General features: G+C 35.3%; 1 protein-coding gene across 1 annotated transcript in view; it reads left to right on the forward strand.

The window, feature by feature from the left end:
- LOC145686258 (sodium channel protein Nach-like) overlaps nucleotides 1–26,537 on the forward strand; it is a 148,777-nt gene that overhangs the window by 104,542 nt on the left and 17,698 nt on the right. Inside the window, exons 8-9 of the mRNA XM_081759374.1 lie at nucleotides 11,260–11,374; nucleotides 22,262–22,362. Of these exons, the coding sequence (XP_081615500.1) occupies nucleotides 11,260–11,374; nucleotides 22,262–22,362 (216 nt within the window). The remainder of the gene's footprint in view (nucleotides 1–11,259; nucleotides 11,375–22,261; nucleotides 22,363–26,537) is intronic.

Below are 26,537 nucleotides of genomic sequence, written 5' to 3' on the forward strand. Positions count from 1 at the left end.
TCAGAAACGAAAAGTCGTAAATGATGTGAAATCCAAATTCATAAAATTCATAAATTCATAAAAGTCATTCGTATAGTCACCCTAACTAATAACCACTAAACGTATCGGACGGCGTGTCATGCTAATAGATGTTGCTACCTGCGGTATCACTTATCTGGCTAACGCTAACTAATGTTCCTACCTGCGATATCACTTATCTGGCTGACGCTAACAGATGTTCCTTCCTGCACAATCACTTATCTGACTGACGCCAATAAATGTTCCTACCTGCACTAACACTTATCTGGCTGACGCTAACAGATGTTCTTTCCTGCTCTATCACTTATCTGGCTGACGGTAATAGATGTTGTTATCTGTGCTATTGCTTACCTAATTGACACTAATAGATGCCTCTACCTGCACTGTTCCTTGCTTGTATAACGAAGTCCTTCAATAATTGTAAAACAATAGTATGGAGTTCGGGGAGGTTACGGTGAGCAAACTCAAATAAATAAATATAAACAATTAGTGCTGTTAATGAAGGACGATTTTAAGCTATAGTGCACGGTGGGTGGGAAGCTTGGGTTGTATGATGAATAATCAAAAAATTCCCACCAAAGTACCGTAATATTTTCTCAGCAATATGAGGTCTGCTATTGTCGTTAAGGAGTACAACGTCAGTAGACCAGAGTTGGCGTTGGTCAATGAAAACTTGACCCACTGACCCACCACCCACCATGACCCACTGTAACCCACCACCCACCGTGACCTACTCTGATCCACCACCCACCGCGACCTACTCCGACGCACCGTGACCCACCATGAACCACTCTCATCTACTTTGACCTACTCTAACTCGCCAAAATCTATCGTCATCAACTCTGAACACGATCCACGGCCTCTTCTGAACTGACTAAAGAGTTAACATTGTAATAAAACAAGACTGAAATTGTCACTAATCGGAGTTTGAATTTCTAGTCAATCGCTCAAGCACCACTCTGTTACAATAACGGTGGATCTGACCTTTACGATATAAAATGGTAAAGTGTTTGTCAGTGAGGAAACTGAAACAATTCGAGGTGGGGGGAAATTAGTGTGTGCCTAAAATATACTTGTACTAAGACAGTATTCTTGCAAGTGTTAATTTCTGAACGCATTCCACAAGAAACTTCTATTCGCAGGAAAATATCCCTGTACAATATGGAAAAGGTTATGGTTTCTCAGTTCATAGTATTTTTCTCACAAAAGAATTGAAAAATCAGTTGTTCATAGGGTATAAAGGTGCTCGGGTACCCTATGTGAGAGCATCTCCATAAAGTATGCTCATAATTGTAATTCGTATAATCACTAAAATACCACGTTAAATTTAAGTTACAAATATGCATAACTGCAATTATTATGAATATTTATTCAAAGTAGTTTACCTAAAGCAAAGAAGAGACTTACTAAAAATTAGGTACAAAGTTGAATAACACAAATAAGCCATTAGTAATACAAGTATACATTTTCCGTAACTCGTAATTTTCCACCTTAAAACAAATCTGAAATTGGATTTATTTCCTGTTGGTAACTTTTTGTTGGTAAATCATCCGAAGTGAAATGATGTCCATCCTTCAGCGAAAAAATAACTAGCTCGTCTACTTTAAGCTTGTCTAGAGGTGGGCCATTAACATTGATGAACAACAAGTTAGACAATGTTTGAGCACAGTCTATTTCTAATATCAGTCATCTGTAAATTCATAATTCTGTAAATTCATTCATCCCCGTTCGCACTCTGTCGTAGAAATTGATAATATTTCTACCCAATTTCTGCAACCTCTCATCGACAATCTACGTGTTAGATTTAAGTCTGGTAACGATTTTTCTTGGTCAGGATTGAAATATTCAGCAAGAAGTATCATCTCTCTATCACCATACAACATCTTTTCCATATCGACCATGGCAGTTGGCAATGTCGACCCATGTAGAACAGGAACTTCATCTACCACGCCTTTGATAGGGAATCTTGTGAATAAATTATCAATTAAAGTCTGATAAACTGATGGTTTCTTATTTATTTATAAATTTTATTTTTGTAATTACACATGAAGGTTTGATACCATTACCAAGTTCTCTCCCCCGTCTAGAAAGCGAAAGGGAACGAGGTTCCTGTTAAGTGTCCATAGGTGAATGGGAATTTCCCTCCTTCTTCAACTTCAATTACCACACTGCTGTTTGCCATGTGCCAAATTACGATGAATTTCAATTAAATTATCATAGTATAATTATTTCCTTGTTGAATTACACTAGTTAACAAAGGTTTTGTTACATAAAAGGAAATACCTGTTCTTAAAGGAACTTTTTGCGCTGAATTCGAATATGCACTCGGTTTTTCTCCATCACGTACGATTTTCCCGTAACAGAGGGATTTTCGGGAAAATCCCTCAAAAATTTCCCTTTTCGTTTATTTTACACCCCAAGATCTTGTCCTCTTGCATATACTAACATAGAAATTATACCTAAGTATACTTTGATTCATATTTAACAAACCCTCCAAGTTTCGTAATAATCGCTTTATTCTTTCTAGAGAAATAAATATGTTTGTATGTATACTGTGTGTACTGTTTATTGCACCTTATAGTAATGCTTTCAGATCTCTTAAGTTGAGGTAAAACGTTTTGCTTTATTACCACAAACACATATATAAAATATAATACAATATAATTTACAAGTGTGACAATTTACAATAAACAATAATACAAATGTACCAAAAGGTCATGAAAAGACAATCAAAACTATCACAATATATGAAACTTCCATTGGGTTACAAAAACGTACACTACTTCCTTCTTTTGTAAGAAATGTTGCATTCTCTAACAAGACCCCAACAATAGTCCCCCATCATTGAAAGATCCCATCGTCCCTGGTACCTTTTCTCCATTGCCATTATATCTTGGTGGAATCTTTCCCCCTGTTCGTCGCTGAGAGCACCTAGGTTAGCAGGAAAGAAGCTGAGGTGGGAGTGCAAAAAGTGGATTTTTAAAGACATCCTACAACCCAACTCTTTGTATTTCTGTATCATGTCCTGTACGATTTCTGTGTAACTCTCAGCTTTGTTATTGCCCAGAAAGTTGCGCACAACACACTTAAATGCTGTCCAGGCAGCTAGCTCAGCACTGTTTAACTTGCTGTCAGAGCTATCATCAAGCATTAATTTCCTAATTTGGGGACCAATAAACATTCCAGCTGAAATCTTAGCATCACTCAGGTTAGGGAACTTATCTCGCAAATACTTGAAACCTTCACCAGATGTGTCCATGGCTTTGACAAAGTTTTTCATAAGTCCTAACTTGATATGAAGTGGCGGTAGTAATATCTTATTAGGATCTACCAAAGGAGCGTATTTGACGTTGCATTCTCCAGGTACGTAATTCACTCTAGGTTCCCATTCCTTCACTTCATAATGTTTGTCATCAGCTCGGCTATCCCATAAACATAAAAAACATTGGTACTTCGTGTAACCGCACTGCAGTCCTAATAAAATACCAACTACCTTGAGATCACAACACATTTGCCAACAATGGTCCTTGTAATTTATAAGATTTAGCAAAGTTGACGTGGTGTCATAGGATTCCTTAATCTTCACTGAGTGCGCAAGTGGTATAGAAGGTTTTTTTTATTTCCATTATGTAAAAGGACAGCTTTAAGGCTGACCTTTGACGCGTCGATAAATAACCTCCATTCTTCTGGAACGTAAGGAATTCCTAGCTCCGCCATCAACCCATTTATATCCGTACATACGCACATATTATCTTGCATTGAGAAATAGCTTGAAAATTGAACATGTCTTTTCCTGTACACTGATATGTTCGTTTCTGCATCCAATAAGTTCCACTGCTGGAGCCTTGATCCCAGAAGTTCCGCCTCTTGTTTTGTCAGGTGCAAATCACGGACTAGGTCATTAAGTTCACATTGCCGGATGAAATGTGGCTCGCGAACACAGTCAGGGATGAACGTTGGATCCTTGGATGTACATGTTGATGTCGATGGTTCATCAAGGTCATGATCATCATCAGAGTCTTTTGGCCATATCTCTTCCCAGTTGGTAGGGGGCTCGGGAAGTGGAAGTTCATCCCCGTGCGGAATAGGTCTAATTGCGGATTTAACGTTGGGATAACTTATTGTGTATTTGCTTTTTTTTAGAATGTCCCTTAACTACTGTGAGACAAAAATAACAATCATCCAGATGGATGGTGGGTTCTCTCCACACCATTGGTACAGCAAATTTCATGAACCTCCGTTTCCCTTTGGCCCATGCAAGTAAAGTGACGTAGCACGACGCACAAATTATGTTGGGTGCCCAAGTTTTGTCCTGATCTCCCACACGACATCCGAAATATATATAATATGCTAGTTTCACCGATGGCGTAATGGATCTACACTGTCCTTTAACTACAAACTGGCCACACACATAACAAAAACTATTTGGTGAGTTAACACACGAACGCCGTCCTCTTGACGCCATTGTACTGATCACAAACTAAACTTCTGGTCTTAGTTGGGTATAATGCCGTTAAGATCAAACATGAAAGCACTCTTAGCAGCAAAGACAACTTTGAAAGTGAAGTAGTGTTAAACCACACGTCAATATAAAAATGTACAAAACTCCCTCACCAGGTGTCAAGAACACAAGAAAGAAAGAAATGCGCGGGGGGAGGGGGGAAACGATACCGTAGTGGAAAATTCAGACTGCATTAGTTCATTGTTGTCAACAATGAGTCTGTATTCCATTCTTTCTTTCTTTTGCATTCTGTTACATTTGATAACAAATATTGATAACCATTTCATGAACAAAACGAAAAAACTTGGAGAATTGTATATATATGTATTAAGATATACATATACTGTACGTTTAAAAAAAATATACGTTGGAAGTACATTCTATTTTTATACACGTTACAGAGAGCAATACAAGTATGTTGTTGACTATTAAAATATTCATTTTTATGTCTGTGTTTGTAGTAATAAAGCAAATCGTTTTTACCCCAACTCAGGAGATCTGAAAGCATTACTATCAGGTGCAATAAACAGTGCACACAGTATACATACAAATATATTTATTTCTCTAGAAAGAACAAAGCGATTTTTACGAAACTTTTAGGGTTTATTAAATATAAATCAAGATATACTTAGGTATAATTTCTATGTTACTATATGTAAGGGAACAGGAGCTAGGGGAATAAAATATCTGAAAAAGGGAAATTTTTGAGGGAATTTCCCGAAAATCCCTCTGTTACGGGAAAACTGTACGTGATGGAGAGAAACCGAGTGCATATTCGAATTCAGCGCAAAAAGTTCCTTTAAGATCAGGTGATTTTTCTCATGTAACAAACAAAAAGTTTAAATTTGTTAACTAGTGTTATCAATACTTTTCAGTGGAAAAAAGAATGAAATTTTAAAGTTCCAAATCAAAGTAAGTAGACCAACGTAAAGGGAGAAAAAGTGTAAAATTTTCCATACAATTATGCAGGATACGGACAAAATCTCGCGGCCGAAACATCGCGGGCCAAAACCTCGCGTGGCCAAAACCTAGCCGCCCAAAATCTCGCGTGACCAAAACCTCGCCTGGTCAAAACCTCGCCGTCCAAAACCTCCCGGACCAAAATCTCGCTTGGCCAAATTTTGCGGAATGAAACCTTTCCTTAAAATTTGCCCAATGAGTTTCTTAATATGCAATTCTATATTACAAATAATAATAATAATAATAATAATAATAATAATAATAATAATAATAATAATAATAATATAAAACATCGTGTGTGTGGGCTTTCTTGGGGTATTCCCGTTTTTTCCCACTTTCTTCATTCCATCATTTCCTTCATCCTGATCATCTACATCTCCTTTAACCAACAGGACATAATCGAGTGACGTAAAAACTCACATATTATTTCATACTTTCATAAATATTATTCGATTTTGTTAGAATTTCCTAAGGTCACCGTCTAAGTGAAATAAAAACCATCCCAGGCTCAAACTCCATCTATATTGAAAATTTGATCGAGACAGGTCTGGTGGTTCAAGAGTTATTAAGTCACAAACGCAGCCAATTTAATTTTTATGTATTTCTATATGTTTCCCCCTTTCCCTCCGCCTTCCCGTCAAAGTGAAATGATAAAAAACCATCCCAGGCAGTAACCTGATCTGTCTGGCGAATTCGATCGAGATTATTCTCTTGGTTCAAGAGTTATTAAGTTTTATTTATTTTTATATATCTCCCCCTCCACTTCATTATGCCGTCAAAGTGAAATTACAACAGACATCCCAGGCTCGAACCTCATCTATGTTGAAAATTTGATCGAGATTGGTCGTGTGGCTCAAGAGGTATGATGTCACATACATAGTAATTTTCATTTTTATATATACAGATTTTCAAAGCACGCGTTAGAATGTTTTCTTGCCATTATTTTAATGCAATCATGTGTTATTACAAAATATTTACACAATATATAGAGCATTCTACATCGAAGAAATCGTCGTGACGAGATTTTATACTGACATTTCTTCCCAGTCAAGATTACTACGTAGTTTAGACCAGGCGAGATTCTGTGTCCAGAGATCAGGACCACGAAGTTTTAGCAGGCGAGATTTTGGGTATGGCGAGATTTTGGGACACGAGATTTCGGCCTGGCGAGGTTTCGGCGTGGCGAGATTTTGGACCGCGAAGTATTGGACAGGCGAGGTTTTGGCCCGGCGAGATTTTGACCCACGAGGATTTGGGCGGCGAGGTTTTAACTTGGCGAGATTTTGTCCCGCGAGGTTTTGGGCGGCGAGGTTTTGGCCAGGCGAGATTTCGTCCCGGCGAGATTTTGGGCCGCGAGGTTTTAGGCGGCGATGGTTTGGTCCGCGAGGTTGTCGCCGCGAGGTTCTGGCCGCGAGATTTTGTACCCAAACCCAATTATGCGTACAATCCAAACTTCAAATTTCCGTGTAATTAAGCTTACAGTACAAATTTTATGCCTATTTTTCTCACAACTTTATGGGTTGATTGCTCTGTGCTGTAAGCGCTCCATATAATAAACATAAGCTTCAGCAATTATTATAGCAGAAAGCAATGGATATATGAAGCCAAGCACTGTATTTTTTGTTTCTAATTTTTTTCTTAAATAACATCGATCGTTTTCGATAATTTTTACAAACCAACTCACTACCAATTTTCCATATATAGAAAGTGCCCCCCCCCCCCGCCCCTCATAAAGGAGAATTTTAAAAAATGCTAGGACACATTCTGTTTATTTTCAATAAAGAGTTAATACACTGAATTTCAGCTCCGTAAGTTTAACGGCTTGCGAGATACTCAGTTTTTTCGCAAATATTCGGATCCTCACTAGCTCCTTAGGATATTATGCATTATAATAAAAGCAATATAACATCCCAATTTGGATTAAGGCCTAACTATATACCAAAAGTAATTTCATTTGACTGCAATTTGACCGTGATGATCAGGCATACATAGTTACATTCAATTTTTTATATAATAATTTATATATTACAGAGATTCAAAAATGTATTTTTTCCAGTAGTTAGCTCTAAAAACTCACAGGTCTCGATAGCCAAGTAGTAGTGTAAGTCCTATTGTTATTATTACTATTAAAAATACCAATATCCAAAAGTGCCTGAAGTTCTTTTTTCACTTGGTTAGATATACTCACCTCAGGTAAGTAGACAGAAACAAGTGGAAAAGGAAGGGAAATGAGGGTCTTGAAAGTAAAACGGAGACAAATTTACCAGTCTTCAGAAGATACTGTCTACAATGCAATGAGCAGAGAGGGTCGGTAGATCATACTGAGTCGGTGGGTCGCAGTGGGTCATAGTGAGTGGTGGGTTGCAGTGGGTCACGGTGGGTGGTGAGTCACAGTGGGTCATGGTGGGTAGTGGGTCACAGTGGGTCACGGTGGGTGGTGGGTCACAGTGGGTCTTGGTGGATGGTGGGTCGCAGTGGGTCACGATGGGTGGTGGGTCACAGTGGGTCACATGCTGTTGACCCACGACCCACTGACCCACTCGGAAAACTTGACCAACTTGATCCACTGATCCACTGACCCACCGACCCACTGACCCACTCCATCTCTGTCAGTAGACAAGAGATCTCAATGTCAATTTCCAGTTGTGGCCGCAATTTCTTGAATGTTCCACAATATACATCACTATTACTAGTGACTCTTCGAGGCATAAAATCAATAAACAACATATCATCTACGACGAACTTGTGAGTTTACTATTTTTTCTTGGTAGATAAACCAACGTGATACCATTCATTTAACTAACGTCTGCTCTTAAGCATTAAATACGAAGTAGAAGTTTTATAACGATATCTATCTGAAATGAATCTCCTTCATTAGAGTAATGATATAGAAATCAAGACCATGCTCATAGTCTTATTTTTGTGTTACCAGTAAGCATACGCCGGATCTAACTTGCATAATTTTTACAATTTTTCTACACTATGCACGATCTTTAACTATTTCCTAGGTGAACAATTCTTTACTCCATACATTATATTTGGCAGAAAACTGCCCAATCACAATGGTCTTACTAATGGTCGCCCTTTTGTGGCTGACTTGTACAATAGTCATACTATCATCCGAATATCCACAATTACACAGATCACTTTTTGTTTACGAATGTTAAACGGTTAGTTTTGTTGTGTTAAAAGAATGTTTTTGAGACTGTAGTCTTTACTAGTTTAGGAAATCATAAACATATTTTGAATCTTGGAAGAAATCGTATGGCCGAGTGAAGAGTCTCGATGATTTAATATATGTATGTGCTTTAATTAGTGTACTAATATACATTTTTCTATATTTTTCTCTTATCTTCTCCAGGTCACTTTATAGTTCTAAAAGTGTATACTTCTGTAGTGTTACATTAGATAAATTTAAAAGAACATTATTATCATATTTGATCAAACAGTTTAACCTTTTATGAACCAATTTTTTTTTCGATCAATATTTTTTTTTAATTTTCCTTTCTTTTAAACATAAATAGCGAACTTGAAGAAAAAAAATCATTCAAAATCAGTGTTTTATTCTTTTATGTAGATTTTGGGGGTCATGGACTTAGAAGTCCCGTCAGGCAAAAATTGACTAACATATAATAGTAACATTTTTATTTCCATGTCTTATATAGATAAAGCTACAAATGTTATTTAATAATTTAAAACTTTTGGATTATTTATACCATCAGAGTTTATTATTCACTTCTTTACATATCTTTTGTGATTATTGTACTTTCTATTATTATTTGAGTAAACATAAAATAACAGTTGAAAAAATGATAGTACTTGAATTTCAAGGCAGCATACAACACTACCCACTCATATGAAATTAAAAGTAAATTATTTTGAGACTTCAAATTTTTATACTCAAATTAATAATTATTTGTTTCTTTTAACAATATCTGAATACAGAAAATGATTATTTAGTATGCTTGAACCCAAATTTGGAAAGCAATCTAAGCTGGTTGTCAGTTATAATGAAATTCAAAGAAACAGTTTTTCTTTTCATTTACACATAGAAAACATTGCACATCATACATTTCTAGTGTGCTCTGGATGCAATCTTCTTCAAAGTACATAGTTCACATATACTTCTTTTGTCTACGGATTGCGGCCAAGGTGCCCCTCGATTTTGGACTCTGATATCATTGCTTACTTTTTCTTCTTTTGATCGGTTCCCCACTTGCTGATGGTGACACCTCCGTCCGGCGACATTCGATACCTCTACATCATTTGCATAAACAGCGTGAAAGAATAGGGGGCTAAGGTTCTACATAGATTCCTAATAATGTATGTTGTCATAAGGCAGAATTATCCTAGGGGGCTATGCCCCCTTGCCCCCTATCTACACGTATGTTCCAAATGAAAAATATAAATTAGTTAAGAATTCGGTACAGTTTCTTTACATAGATATCTCTACTAACAATCTATATTGAAAATATAACAAACAATACGTAGGCTCGAAGGGAAAATTCTAAGATCGCCCTCCACTGCATAAAAACCTGACGGGACTTCGTGGTCCACCTGTAATTTTAAGCAATAACACATACAATAATATATAAATATTTGTAATGACTATTTGTATTAATCATACATTACCTGATAAAGTGCGAAAAAAAATCCATGTATATTTGGAGCTCCAATAAACACAAAAACAATGTTCAAATATCAGCTCACACGAACACTAGTCAAAAACAAACAACATAATCCAAACGCGCGAAATTATATTAGTCCCACATGAACGCTAAGAAGCACCTTCTGTCATCTTGTCCCTTTTCTTTGAACCATTAGAAGCAAGACTGTGTAGGTTCCTTCAGGTCATTAGCAACAAAAGGGTGTTTACATAATATAAAACGCAACCTTGAAAGACCTCGACTTAAAAGTCCCGCCAGTCGATAAAGCGTTAAGTGATATTAAATTTCAATGTATACTATATCGAGCAAAGTTTGTGCTCACCAACGAAAAATACTAGGCGAGTATTATTATTAACATTTTTGTTGATTGATCATTGTAATTTAATGTTTAACTCTATTTTTAGAAAAGAAAAATATTCTTCTAAAGCTCCAGAGTTTTAAATTTTAACAAATTGATATGTCTTATTAATTAAAAATATTCCGATTGCTCCATTAGCGTAATGGAATCTAACATATTTTCTATAAAAATATATGATTAGCTTAGCGTTCATGTGTTCCGCAGAGCACAAGTGGTCCTCTTAGATCCTTATTTTATAATCCTCTTAGATTAAACATTAGCCCCAGAAAAGATATATCTTTTATTCAAAAGAGTTGCCTCCTATCACACACTATAATTTACTCACTAACACATCTTGATTATACAAAAAATTGATAATAAATTTATTAAGGACTAAGAGTTTACTAATACTACTAACTTACATAGATATTTTATTATAAAATAATCTCGTTAGTCTCCAGTTACTAAGAATGTATTTTCTTCTGTTGATACCAATATAAAAAATAGGGAATTTTAATTCATGCTGTTTTTTTTAAAGAAAAGACGTATAGTGGTATATGTTAAACAAATAAATTTGCTTTCAAAGAGGACAAGGGTAGAGAAAACATTCTGACTAATAAGAGTGTATGATTTTAAAAAAATACTAAATATTTGTTTCAGAACACAGTATGTTGTTGATACATAAGATACATATAACACTTTTGACTTGCACTGAGCAAATTCGTAGGAGAATTTAATCTTATTACACTAATATTTTGGAATGTTATATCTTTCAGAAAACTTTGAGAAATTGCGAACAGACTGGGCTCCTGATAAGGAGAAGATCGTATGTGACTGTATGGCAAGCTGTGAAGAGTATCATATTTTAGTAATCCACCGAAAGCAGTATTAGTACGTACATTTTACGCTTATATTACACAAGAATAGTTTTATCTCTCTCTTTAATATTTATAGATATGAGCGATTATTTTAATTAAAAGCAATGTTGTGTAATATGTATTTTATGTGGTGAAAGATATTATACACCATACAATGGATAGTAATGATGTAGTAAAAACGTAGAAATCATTACTGGGATACTTCCCTGGAGTCCTATTTTGTTCATTGCTCTAGAAAGAAATGTGTGTATTACTTCATATATTACTATATATTACGTAAGTTAGAAAGTTTGAAAGAAATTAAGCGGGACAAGTGATAATTCAACGCATTAACAAACTCCCAGTGAATAATCATTATACATATTAGACATTTTAAAGCGGAAATGTATCAGAATGAACCAATGGCGAATCCGAAACGTAGATTTTAGTTAAAATGCAGATAAAATATAAATGATGTGACTGATTTGTCAGTTTTGTTATTCAATGTAGAATTATACTTGGGTTAGAATTTTTACGTTATTTTATGACTAGCTTCCTTTTAAGGCTCGAAACACTGGTAAGTAGGTTTACTGCTATCTCATGTAATCTAAGCGACGTAGTCGAGATAGGATTGCTGTACGAATGTTTTTTTTTTTTTTCATCTCTGACAAGTATTGAAAACTTCTGTTGTGTGTAATTTTCATTATGATTCACTGTTTTGCAAACTCGCTTCTTTTTCATGAAATGGTCCGTAAGAGAATAATGTATCTCCGATCTTTCCAAAGATTAGGTAAATAAGAATGACGTGTTACTTAATATAGCAAAAAGTCAGCTGAAGAGAAAGCCCTGTTGGAATTCCTTTTTAAAATAATATTTTTAATGTGATGGAAAGAGAAAAAGCTCAATGTCAAAATTTAAACTTGAACGACATGTAGTATTTATGAACCATGAAAGAAACCATGTAGGAGCGGCTCAGGCGAACATAATATTATCTCACATTTGTTAACTTTCTACTAACTTGAAGAAAAGGTTGACTATTCCTATGGAATTCAATTCAGTGACACATACCAAACATGCTTCCTCTGTTATCTGCAGTAGATTTCCGAAATAAACTACCTACATACTCTTCTATGGCTCTATCACAATCCATTCAACCTAATAATTCAATTTCACTGGAAGTGGCGTTTACCATTATATTCACACGAGCCATTCATATCTATTATGGTATTGAGAAAACATTTTCACATGATCAAAACATTAGACAGTTCTCGAAAAATGGAAATGAAATGAGCTATCTAGTTTTAAGTCACACAGACATGACTTTTGCCTAAATAAGAGGAATAATTAATAAGAAAAAGATGATTATTAACTAATTGGTAAAATGAGAATATGGGAGATGTTAAATCCTATTGACCACCATGAGCTACCACCCCAACTTTCATATCACTTTTTAGCACAACTAGACCTGATTTACCACAGCTTTAGAGGTACTCCTTAACTGTTTGTACTAATATTTTTACACATAATGCTTTTTTGTTCTTTTTGCTATTACATTGAACTCACTTTGCAATTAACCTTGCTCTTCTATAGTAGAGTCATAACCTCATTAAATCCTTTTCATCCTAATAATAAGGGGAAATATGAAGATCCCAAGAAAACTCACTGACACAATGTTGCCAAAACAAATTCGCGTGGCTCGAAGCCATCGTGAGTAGGACAAAGGCGTTCTACAGGAAATTGCTCTGATTGGCCGAAATTGGTAGGATATGATCACGTAACTTAGGTCATTGACTCCGGTCACGTAGCGTGGCATCACAAGACTATTTGACTTTTTAAGTTTAGAAGGGTCTATGGGTCATACATATATACCTCTGATATTTTAGGGTCCTATCTCGTTTCCTTAGGTGGATAATAAATTGCCAATAAACGAAATTTCCGAGGTTTTACATTTTTCTCCTATATGATGAGCGTTTTTGGTCCTATGGAGGGGTAACTTACTTTTTCGATGACTATTAAGGACCACTTATGTGTGGTTATGGTTCATTTGAATGGGTGTCGGCTAGGTCTACTTTGTATCCCTCAAGCTTTAAGAATCGTGTTTATAGTCTTATGCTTATGTATGAATGCTTATGGACTTTTAAAGGGGGGAACTCATTCTCTTCAATTACTTTTAAGGATCAATTACGTACTTCCTTGGTTCCTTTGAATGTTGTAATGTTGCTAACCTGCACCTTTTATGTTTGAATATGGGAACTTTAAGTCGTATGCTTACTTAAGACTGCCTATTTTCGTATGGAGGGGTACCTTACTCTCTTTCATGGTTATTAATGAGCTATCGTACCCCTGTAAATTTTTCACCTCTCATGTTTTAAGACGGATGGTTGTTGTTCTTTCCTTATATGGATGATTATGGGCCTATAGAGGGTATGTCACTCTCTTTCATAGCTATTGAGGACCAGTTACGAACGACTTATCATTCTGATTGTTGGTTGCCACATGACGGACAGGCAAATCACTGTGATTGGTTGTTTGGATTCACCTGACTCAGGTCATACATTTTCATCCTCTAAGTGAGTGGTATGACAGTAACAGTGTTACGTTGTGAAATTTGGACTGGAGCGAAGGTTTATGAACTGAAAACCAGTGAATGAGAAGTTTTGCTTCTGTGATTTCAACGTGTGATGTTATGTTTCGTCAACTGTATAGTGATTGAATTAAAAGTTCAAATTTGAAAGAAAATGGAGGATAAAAATGTTCTCATTCACATGAAGATGATTTTATATCATGGCTTATGGACCTTAGTTGTGTCTAGAACAATCCTTGAATTTGAATATAAGACCTCAAGATGAGTATGTTCTCTTTTTTATAATTATTTGGCGTGGGAGACTCGGTTTCGATTCTCGGCGGGAGCTCATGTGGTTTGGATTCCACGTTAATCAGTAGGTCCATGTCTCATATAGCCTCGCTGCTGAAAAGGACGCTAAACTAAAATCAACTCAACTCTTTTTAATAATTAAGAAGATGTTACTATGGGTATAACCACGGTACATACCACTGAGGTTTTGTTTTCCGTAAAACACAATCATTTTGTTGAGACACCAGCTTGACAGTAACTAACTGACTTTCTTTATGCGTATACAGATTATGCTTCGCACTTACTACGTGACATTTTTCATTCGTTACTTTTCAACGTTTGCCTCTCTCTCTCTCTCTCTATCTATCTATCTTCCTATAATGTGATATGTTGTCCTATGGTTGAGTATCTAATAGTCACTAGAATGTTTTCTTTACACACATGCCTATCACATTACATCTTTCATACTCAGTTGCAATTTTGTCTTTACGTGTAGCAGGTTAAATTCTTCCTCATGTTGCTCTATACGGTTGCAGTAATAGTTAAGGGAATTTTGATTGATTTATTGAGCTTAGAAATATTATTACTTAACAACTTCACTAACTGAAGGAAACAACAATGGCTTGTTACCAACGGTGACTTCAAATTGTTACCGGTTTGAGCGATTTTAACTCAACATAAGATGTGTCAAGTAAAATATTTGTTGAGCTAAGTAAATACTTATGTGCTTAGTGTACAGTGTTGACGAAAACGTTTGTGTTCTAAACTTTTCCGACTTTCTAAAATGATTATTTGGTTAGATTTGTAATCTTTCAGCAAACAGTTTACAAACTAAAATTTAGTGTAAATGTTTAAACGATTTCTTTCATTTAAAATTTTCCAACTAAATTCTTTTGTTTAAGATTTCTCAAACAAAATTTTTATGGCAAATTTTTCAAACTTAAGTTTTCTTTGGTTTAAATAAAGTATTTTTTGTCTAATTTCCATTTTTTTGTAAACAGTTCTGATTCTTAAAATGTTTCGTCTGGCACACTTGAAATTTTTAACCACATTTTTCAACAAAATTTCTTTTGTACCAAAGACTTTTTGCAACAACAATGTGTAAAACATTCAAACTATATATATTTTTTTTGTATTTTATATAAAACATTTCGAAAATTTCTAGTGTAAGAGTTAAATCAAATTTCTTGTAAAGAAAACTTTCAAACAAAAGTGTATAAAATTGTAATTATTTTAGTGATAAAAATTTTAAACTACAATTTTTTTTCAATATTTTTCGTCTGAGGTTTTTTCAAACAAAATTTCTTCACAATAAATCTGAAACTAAAAAATTGCTTTTGCATAAAGTTTCAAACTAAAATTCTTATGAAATAATTTAGGAATCCCGGTAAAGGAACTGAAGCACAAGGATTGGATTTTTGAAGTAATGTTATTTGCAAAACAATTTGGTGATACATAGTATTGTTTTTAAGTTGTATATATATGACATCAGAAGTTCCTATCGTTAACAAGGTCTGCTTTTTCGAGCAACATATTATACAAAATAATTTTGGTGATACATAGTATTAATAAAAAGTTTTCTATGAAACTTTTTATAGTCTTCATAGTTGATACATGCCTTATAAAGTTGTTGTTGTTGTTATTGTTGAAATGTTGAATTCATAGTTGATGCTTCTTATCACAAAATGATATTCTTGACAGTAATTCGAACATTAAATTAACAGTTTAACTAGTGAATCAAATAATTTTAAGATTTTTTTATATTTACAAAACTTTTATTGAAAACTAATTACTCATGAATGATGGTGTTATTTCTTGAGGCTCAAAGCGTCTTTACAAATCCACTTTTAAATCTGTGATTTCATTTCTTCATCCTTGTAGTGGTGGTGATTTGTCTCTAGATTGTGTAGCATTGCGTTGGTTTCTAAGATTAGATATTTTGAATTCCGTAAAGAGAAGAACAGAAACGATTTCTTTAGAAAGGATATATACATTTGTGTTGTGTTACTGAAAGAAAGAAAATATAAAGCGTCATGAAATTACCTGTAATGTAAATTCCAATAATCTTCGATCGTTAACTTGCGACACTGTTGCAAACATAAATTGAAACTCTAGGACTCTTTTCATTCTGCTTTGTAACATAGATAATAATAAGCATAATGTAGTTATAATGTGTTTGATATCGTGAATAAAAATTACAAATAATGAATATATAACTTGATATTTAAATGTCGAGGATAATGTTGCGTTAAGGTCAATTTCTAGTATTGAAAAAACTCTCCGTAAACAGAACAGTTTGCTAAATCTTTCTGGAAAGGATGTGTAAAAAGTACTTATCAACACATTTCTGTGGCCGTCACCGAAACATAATTTCGACCAAAACCAAACTGAACACAAATAAGAATCTCTACAACGCCGTCACATAAACACAAAATCACATCAATATCGTAATATTTAGTATAACTTTATCACGAAAAACTACAAAAAATGTTATATAAATTTGGTCTCACCGAAACTATAATGGTTACCGATACGAAACTTAACAAATACAAGAACCTTTACGATGCCGACGTATTTGCCGAAAACCATAAAAATGTTGCGATACAACGGAAACTATAATGGCCACCGACACCAAACTGAACACAAACAATTGTATGTACGACGTTGCCACATATTCCTAAAATCGTAAAGATATCATGATATTTAATATATCTTTATTACGAAAAAGTATCAAAATTATTATATAAATTTGGTCTCCAACGAAACTGTAATGGCCATTCACACTGAACACAAATAAATAAGAACTCATATGTCGCAGAAATGTTTGCCAAAAATTAAAACAATATCGTGAAAATATTAATATATTTTCAACACGAGAAACTATCAAAAGTATTATATGCATTTGGCCACCACCGAAACCACACTCAACACAAATAGGAATCTCCATAATGTCATCATATTTGCCGAAAATAATAATCATATTGTGATATTTAATATATCTTTATCATGAAAACTCACAAAATATTATATAAATTAAGCTACCACCGAAATATAGTGGTCAACGACACCAAATTCAACACAAATAAGAAACTCTATAAAGCTGAGATATATGTATATGACAAAAATAATAGTAGTATCGTGATATTTAATATATCATGAAAAACTACCAAAAATATATAAAGGCCACCACGGAGATTGTAATAGTCACAGAAACCAAATTAACACAAGAACTCATATGACGCCTAAATGTTTACAAAAATTATAACAATATCGTGATATTCAATATTCTTTATCAGGAAAAAGAGTTAAAAATATAACTCTGAACGCTACCGAAACTATAATTACCACTGACACGAAACTCAACACAAATAAAAACTTTTACAATTCCGACATATCCAAAAATCGTATGAACATCGTGATATATAATATATCCTTATCACGAAAAAGTATCATAAGTATTATAAAACTTTGGCTACCATCAAAACTACATAGGTCACCTACACCGAACTCAAATAAAGATCTTTTCAACGCTGACATACATGACAAAAATCATACTAATATCGTGATAGTTAACATATCTTTTTCACTGAAAAATATCATAAATGATACAGAATTGGACATCAACGAAACTATAATGGCCACTGACACCAAACTCAACACAAATACTGTAAGAACCTCTTCTACTCCAACACATATGCCAAAAATCATGTCAATATCGTAATGTTTAATGTACTCGTATCTTTATCAGGAAAAACTTTCAAACATTACATAAATTTGATCAACACTGAAACTATATTAGCCATCAAAACCACACTATACAGAAATAAGAACTTATATGATACTCGTATATACGCTAAAATCATAGCACTATCTTGATATTTAATACAGGGTGTGGTCAAAAGTCTAGCGAGCTAAATATTTGATAAACTGTAAATGCAGTCGATCCGAAATCAATTGGGATCAATGTTCGTGGGGGAGGGGGCGAAGCATTATGAAGTAATTAATGTTGTCATCCGCCATCTTGGTGGCCGCCAGCTTTTAATCATCAGGATGTTCGCTCAGTATGTCAGATGAACATGTTGCCGTTTAAAATAAACAAGTGGATTGTGATATGGCAGCCACCAAAATGGCGGATGACAATCTTAACCACGTCACAATGTTTCCCCCTGCCGTATCGCAAAATTGACTTCGGATCGACTGCATTTTTAGTTTCTCAACTATTTAGTCCGGTCCAGACTTTTTACCACATCCTATCTTCATTACAAGAAACTATCAAAAATATGAAATAAATTTGCCACCACTGAAAAAAAAAAACATGAAGATCTACAACACTGACATATACGGAAAAGATCATATCCAACTCATATGTCAAAAATCATATCAATATCGTGTTATTTAATCTACAATTTTTCAGTAACAGGATGAAGGTTCCTATATATCCCGAGTAACCAGATATGTTCTACTCTGTACATGCTTTTTTGTTTTGACATCCTGTATCTTATACCTACAGCGTGGAGCCTTTCGAGAACAGAATGATGCAATGCCTGAAAGTTAGTAAGGTTCTGGCAATGACCATCATGGAGCTATGACAGTATGGGTATACAATGCTCGGAACAATGATTTCTAATTTAAAAATTTCCAAGGTCCAGTTCTCAAGATAGCTATTGTGAAACATAGTTTTAGTTTACTAATATATATAATATCACCAACAGATAAATATGAGTCTTGCTGTGAAGGTTAAAGCTTTTTTCGTATTTCATATGCTGCACATCGAGTACAGTAATTGTATTGAGACATTTCTGCTGGTGCAATTTTAAAACTAGAATGTCGATTTTCATTATGTGATTTTACAAGCAGTGACAATACTTTGACAAATCGGTAAGTTTGATATTTGGTAAAGTAGGCCTACTTACTTCCACATGCGAGGTTTCGAACTCTGATTAAATCTATCAGCAACATTGGCTTTAGCATCTGGATCCTTTGCGTGATTATTTCTAATATACTTTTGCATTGTCTTATTGGTGGTAAATTCACATTCATAATCACTACCTAAAGCAATTTATTTTTTCTTACGATTAGAAAAATATTTCAAAAGCACTCAATATATCATTTGCACTTTTTGACTTTGACTTGCAAATAAAATTCGAAATTTCAAGAAGTCAACTACCAAACGCATCTTCAAAAGTTTATTGGTCTTTGCTTGAATAATATAAAAACTTTACTTGCAAAATTAAATATTTTAATTTTTTTTCTTTCCGAAAATTCTAAGTTTAAATGGAATTCTACTTACAACGAGCTTTTCGAAAAATTAAAAGATGACATTTTGAACACTCCCCCTCTCTATCATTTCAACAGAATCTACAAGTTAGAGCCTATTTGAATACCGCTTCGTTGCTTATTTATGATCCTCAAACAGGTATACAATAAGTAGTTTCCGATTGTAGCCGTCAATTTGGAAGTCTGAAAGTAAAGCTCAAACTTGGCAGAAAGAAATATATGTTTGTATTAATATCCTTAGAAAATTTTGCTATTTTTTGCTCATTCGAAAATTCCAACTGTTTATTGACGCAAAATGCTTCCCGTCATTAAATATTGAACCTAACAAAGTTGGAAACTACGGAAGGTACGAAATTTCTCAACTGATACCAGTTTGTCGTCTCTGTCGTATCGACAGGAATAGGTATCCAACTGACATCATAAGCCGATTGGAACATAAATCAGGCATCAAGGAAGACAAAAAGATAACTTCAATGAAACCGAATATTTCCATGCCTTTCCCTCTAATGCATTAGAAGATTCTATTCTCCAAATGTCTATAGACAGTCATTCAAAATTTTAGCGAAAGAACAACAATAAATCAACTTAAATTCGGATATCATTTTAGTATTGGAAAGAAATGACATAACAAAATTATCTACCCTACATTCAGTTGATATCTTCGTTTAAAAGATAATTCACTGTATCACTTTCAGCATTAGATATCTTACACTTATGATGAATTCCTAACTCTCTAGGTAATCAGTAGTTTGAGTAAGTGCATAACCATTCTACATCTTCCTATTACGATTGACCAAAATTTGTCGAGCCATTTTGAATAAATATTATGTATCAGACATAAAGGCGTTTATAGCATTCCAAATTAAAACTTGCGAACTATTAGAAACTAAGTCATTTAACACAGAAACCTTAAGCCAAAGCTACTTCAGCATTCAGTTGGGTTTATTGGCGACGGATTGCAATATCAGGTCTCGGTTCTTTCCCGATGAAAAATGGCAAATTAAAATGCATTCTAGTTGCGACTGAAATGACAACGAGATTTGTTGTAGAAAGAGTAGTTTATGCTACAACATCTGAATCAATGGGACAATCTCGTAGAAAACGTCATCCTGTGATTTGGTCTATTCAGATACACACAATTGGATCATCTCTAGTACACAAAGCAAATGCAAAAAGACTGTAAGAATTAGAGAAAATCTATGGTTTTCAGTTTAATTTCTGCCCTAGTTATAACCACTCTGATATTGGAATTGTGGAATCTATTAATAAAATCATTCAAGATTCATTGAAATTCTACGTTCAGCAAGCTCGATACGATACTGATACGAAGCTCGGATCTTCACCGATTGTCAACACAACGCCACATCACATATGCAGGTTGGCAGAGAATTATTAACCTAAATTAGAGAAACGATGCGAACGAACTTATTAAAGACCAATGAAGAACAAAAAAAGATATTTCCATTTTGAAAAAAAAGAAAGAGTAGCTGAAACTTGATCTATATCTTATTACGAACCAGGTAATATTCTTGGCAAAATCAATGAAAATGTATGTCGCGTCAAATTACCTAACTTCTTTAGAAATAAATTTTAGAATATATTTTTATAGATAGACTGAAGGAACTTCACGAGGACACTTAATAATAATGTGACCTGTAACTCATGAAGGACCTGTACTGTCCCTTGAGTGACATGTGGACCTGTATGGTAATGCAACGTGAGACTACCCTATCTCTTGATCATTGCTAGATGTGTACACACAAGTTCGTTGGGCATGTCATGGAGTTCAGCATTATAATGATCCGGAGTGATAGTCTCGCCTCAACGGAAGAAGACACGAAATGATACCCCGATCATACCCTACCATACTAGCAATAACACGTTCTATTGCCGAAGAGGGAGGGGATAATTTTGAGAAACATCTTGTACATTGATAGTGATCCAATCATTATCGTTTACGATAGTCATAGCAGTACAATTTTCCATCAGAAGTAACAATTCTATATAAAAAACCTTAATAGCTCTTTCGTATTCTCAGAGACCATCAAACGATTTTTGTTGATCAGTATCTATTTATGTAATCCCAAACGTCCATTTTTTACCTCGCCGATTACGAGGAACCCTAGAACGTGGTAGATGTATGCCAAACTTGCTTATAATTGCACGAACACTGTTCCAAAGATCCTTCATCACGGCGATCCTGAGGAGCTAGTCAGAACATGCTGTTGCTCCATGGCTACGTAGCTCATTCTAAAATGTAATGTCACTGGCATAAATTTTCACAAACCAACTGGGTATGATACGTTCTTCAGCCTGGCGCAAGTGAACTGTCGACGTTTTACGCGGCTATATTTCAGAGTATTCTTCAAGTTCGAACTTGTAAAGAAAAATTACTTGTAATTGTATGTTCTCAATTACAAATGATTCTGTTCAACAATACACTGTCTCCTGACCTAATTGGACATCTTAGTTTGTTTTCTGAACATGTAACCTCGGTCCTGAAATGTGTTGCTTTACGGAGGGTGGTTTCTCGCCAGACGTAAAATTGGACTTTGAATGGCACCAATTCAAAAGAAGATATATCTTTACGAACTGGTATCTATTGTTAATTCATTGCACGCTCTTGTATTTCTTACAAACCACTTAAGTAATTGAGAATTGTATATAGGTATATAAATCTCGATTACTATTATAGAACCATTTTCAACTGTCTATATTCTTCACAATGAGCGTTCTTACAAAATCAAATTGTTGCAAATACAAATATAACAAATGGTTTCTATATTTCAGTGCAAGGGACGTGGATACTGTGATGTTTAAGATTGTGATGCAATCATTACCACACGAGAGATTTGCAAGGAATGTCGTCAGAGGAAAAATGGATCTTGTTGGTAAGTATATTCTCATATCCAAAATCTTCCCAAAGTCGCTGTTTGATACCTTCATAGCAAAGTGGGTACTTACAAGAAATCATATAAGTCTCACAGCTCAATACTTATTAAGTTTAATTTTCTACTCGTGCTAAAAAAAAAAAGAGACCTAGATATAAGGATACCTGAAGTTTCTATGTGATTCACTAATGTGCAAAGTCCAAGGAGCGTATACTATGTATTCACCTGTATTTTCCTCATGATGTTCCTGGGTAGTAAACAAACACATTAAAGGAATCTAGTGAGTCATAAAGAAATTGAAGAATTAATATAAATCTACAATGTATGCACAATAATAATTAGAAGTTTTATTAAAAAACTTCTGTTTATGGCACAGCTGTCAAGATATACATACTACCAAAGAATGATCTAAAGGGTAGATATTTCCTAAGCAATATTTCGAGTAAGCATTGTTGTCCTAGTTTGTTCAAAAACTTCTGTTTATGGCACAGTTGTCAAGATATACATACGACTAAAGAATGATCTAAAGGATAGACATATCCTAAGCAATTTACAAGCTTGTCGAGACAACAATGCTTCTTGGTCTACTTTTAATACAGTGTAAAATAATCCTGGTGTCAGCTTCTTCGTGTTTTGCTACTAAGTCATTAGTGTCAAGGGTTGCATGAGACGTTCGACCCTTTCCTCATCCCTGAAATCACCTGCAACTATAGTCTTGTTAGAAGGTGCTTGCAGAATCAGCTGGTGTGAAAGAAATGTAGGAGATCTCCTTTGTTGTTATCGTCAATAGTAAAGTTCTCCAGCTTTGCATGAAGAGGCACATCTTTGTTATCTATTGGTTTCCTGATTCCCACAGAGCCTTTCCCACGCTGTTTGCGTGTGCCACTCTTGATTGAGAGACGGTAGTAATGTTCAAAAGTGATATCAATGAGCTTGAAGTGTTCCCCACTTTGGAAAACATTTCGAACAAAGGTATCTGCAAAATGTTCGAAAGTGTGTGCTGCCTGTGCCTTTAAAATTGCTATGGGCATGTTCATCAATGATTATCTGTGATTCGCTGTAAAAGTCTTTGGCGTCAAGTTTCTTGGGACAAGGAATACGATCATTCAATATTCTAGTAAGAATTGTTTCTGATCCTGAGCGGAGCTGCCCATTTAACCAGAGATAAACAACGAATAGTTCATGCGCCATAATGTTGCTGAAATTGACTGGACGTCCTGCTTCATATGCAACAATGAGCTTTCACTGTTTTTTATCTTCCCATTTTTTGCATCTGATTATTTCACTTCATATAGATATGAAAAGGTCAGATATTTGTTTTGAGGCAGATTGGCCCTATTTTTTTTTATTCTTTCTTCAATTGGCAGAAGACTGTCTTTCACAAAGGCATCCAACTGACCTTGTCCTTTCTGTGGAGTTGTCAACAGATCATCCTCAATATCTTGGGTAGCCAAGTCCTTGTTTGCAATGTTTGCAATGTCTGAGGCATGTTACTTTAGAAAAGGCCAAATTCCTGCAAAACTAAAACCAATGCATCTTCATATCTCGAATCCTACTTCATTCTGCCTTTCATGGCCTCATTGTAGATCTAGTTTTCGTTGCCTAGAAGGCCAAAAGCAACTTTTGTTTCATTGGAAAGTTTAGATGGAGATAGAAAGACCAGACCCATATCCTGGTGATAAAGGCGCCGGCCCCGCTAAATTTTACTGACCTTCAAAATTTTCACGGTAGGCTTGCAAATGAACTATAATATGGTGATGAAATATAATATGGTTCAATCGGGCTCCCCCTAACTTCTACCCCCCTACATTTTTGGGCTGGCTACGGGTCTGTGAAAGACAGAGCCCATCAGCTGAGGTGCTCTTCCTTATACCAATTATGCCTCCACCTTTCTTTCCAATGCAGCCAAGCCACTTCTGACTCTAATCTGGGTCAACTTGGTTGAAACGCAGTGGCGAATGCCTAACAACAAAGCTACCAGCTTGAAACTCCTACTTGACCTCTTCTGGGAGTTGGTGCATTTCGCTCAGGAGATGGTGCCCCAGTGAGAATAGTTCATGTGATTGTAGTCCATAAACTATGTCAGCATTCGCTAGAAAGCGTCGCGATGCAGGTCCCAAATTTCATCCCTCTGAGCACAAGTAAACATTGGAAGTATGTGGACCATCATCAGATATCCCCACACAAAACATAAAGTTCAGGTCCTTGTTATTTTGCAAAGAAAGCTGTATGATCTCTGTAAACTGTTCTGATTGGAACAGTGACACAACTTCTTCAATATGTCACTTTTTGTTTTCTGAATCATATTTGTAGTTCTAGATTATTTTCTTCTATGAAGCTTAGCAACTGTGTAAGAAATATCCTCCACAAAGCTTGAAGAGTGATCTAGTGAGCTCTTACTCCTTCCGTGCAGGCACGTACCCAAGGGATGGGTCCGGGAGTTCCGGACCCCCCCCCTTCGGATCCAGAAATGAAAATATTAAGGAAAGATGAAACAAAAGAAATGAGAAAAAGATAAATCAGCGTCAAAAATATGAAGCTACAGCAAGCGTTTGGTTTTTCTTTCTTATGAGGAGCTTTGTGTGGAGGAAACGGGGGGAGGGGAAGGGTTAGAACGCATAATGAAACTATTTACTCTTAATCGATGTTCTATAGCCCTGATCCTTGGATATATATTTTGAGCCACACAAATAAACAAAATTAATATGGTACCAAAACCGTGTAACGTGGGTTCCTGTCACCACGGCATGGCGCGCCCTCAGGTTGCGGATCGAGGAGAAGGCCTCTAGATATAGAAGTTAGCTGCGAATATACTGAATAAGCAGTCGCGGACAGCCGACTAGAGTGGTCCTCCAGCTTGGGGGTTTGGGTAGGGCTAACAACCTCATCCTGTAAAAAAAACACTTGTTCAGAAATATTCACAAAAGCCTCGGACAAGGACAGATAACTTGGCACGACCTCAGCAAAAGAAAATGGACATGAGATTTGGAACATGGAATATTAGAAGTCTTTATAAGGCAGGCGCGTTAAAATCCGTAACGAGTGAGTTAGAGAAATATAGGATGGACCTAGTAGGAGTTCAGGAAGTTAGGTGGGAAGGAAATGGATCTCAGAATTCCGGAAATTTTACGTTCTTTTACGGGCAAGAAAATAAAAATCACCAATTAGGAACAGTTTTTTTCGTTCATAAACGTATATTACCAGCAATTAAACGGGTTGAATTTGTTGCTGACAGACTTTCTTTTATTACTCTTAAGGGACAGTGGTGTGATATTATTGTTTTAAATGTGCATGCCCCAACTGAAGATAAGGATGACGATATAAAAGACAGTTTTTACGAAGAAGTGGAACGGATATTTGACCAACTCCCGCGATACCATATGAAAATTCTATTAGGGGATTTCAATGCTAAGGTAGGACGAGAGGATATTTTCAAACCGATTATAGGGAACGAAAGTCTGCATAAGGAAAGTAATGACAACGGTGTTAGACTCGTGAACTTTGCAACATCCAAAAACCTAATCGTGAAGAGTACAAAATTCCCACATCGCGACGTTCATAAATACACTTGGACATCACCAGACGAGAAAACACATAATCAAATTGATCACGTTTTAGTAGATAGAAGAAGGCAATCTAGCATAATTGATGTCCGGTCGTTTAGAGGGGCTGATTGTGACACGGGCCACTACCTGGTAACAGCGATAATACGAGAGAGATTATCGTTGAATAAAGGTAATATTCATTGTCCGAAAACGGAGAGATTCAATTTAAAGAAATTAGAAGAGTGTCAGATAAGAGAGAAATACCAGATTGAAGTTTCGAATAGATTCTCTGGTTTAGAAGATTCGGAGTGCACGAGTGTTGAGGATACCTGGATTGAAATTAGAGATAGCATTAAAATTTCAGCAAAAGAAAAATTGGGACACGCGGAAATACGTAGGAACAAACCATGGTTCTACCAGGAATGCATAAAACTAGCAGAGAAGAGAAAACAGGCAAAATTACGCTGGCTACAAAATCCGAATGAAATAACTACACAAAATTTCGCAGATATCAGGCGGGAAACTTCCAAAACTTTTAGTACAAAGAAACGCAATTTTCTGAAAGCTAAAATTAAGGAACTTGAAGATAATAGTAAAAATAAAAACATCCGGGACATGTATAAGGGAATC

This window comes from Thermobia domestica, chromosome 5 (assembly GCF_964235325.1).
Source record: "Thermobia domestica chromosome 5, izTheDome1.hap1.1, whole genome shotgun sequence".
NCBI lineage: Eukaryota > Metazoa > Arthropoda > Insecta > Zygentoma > Lepismatidae > Thermobia > Thermobia domestica.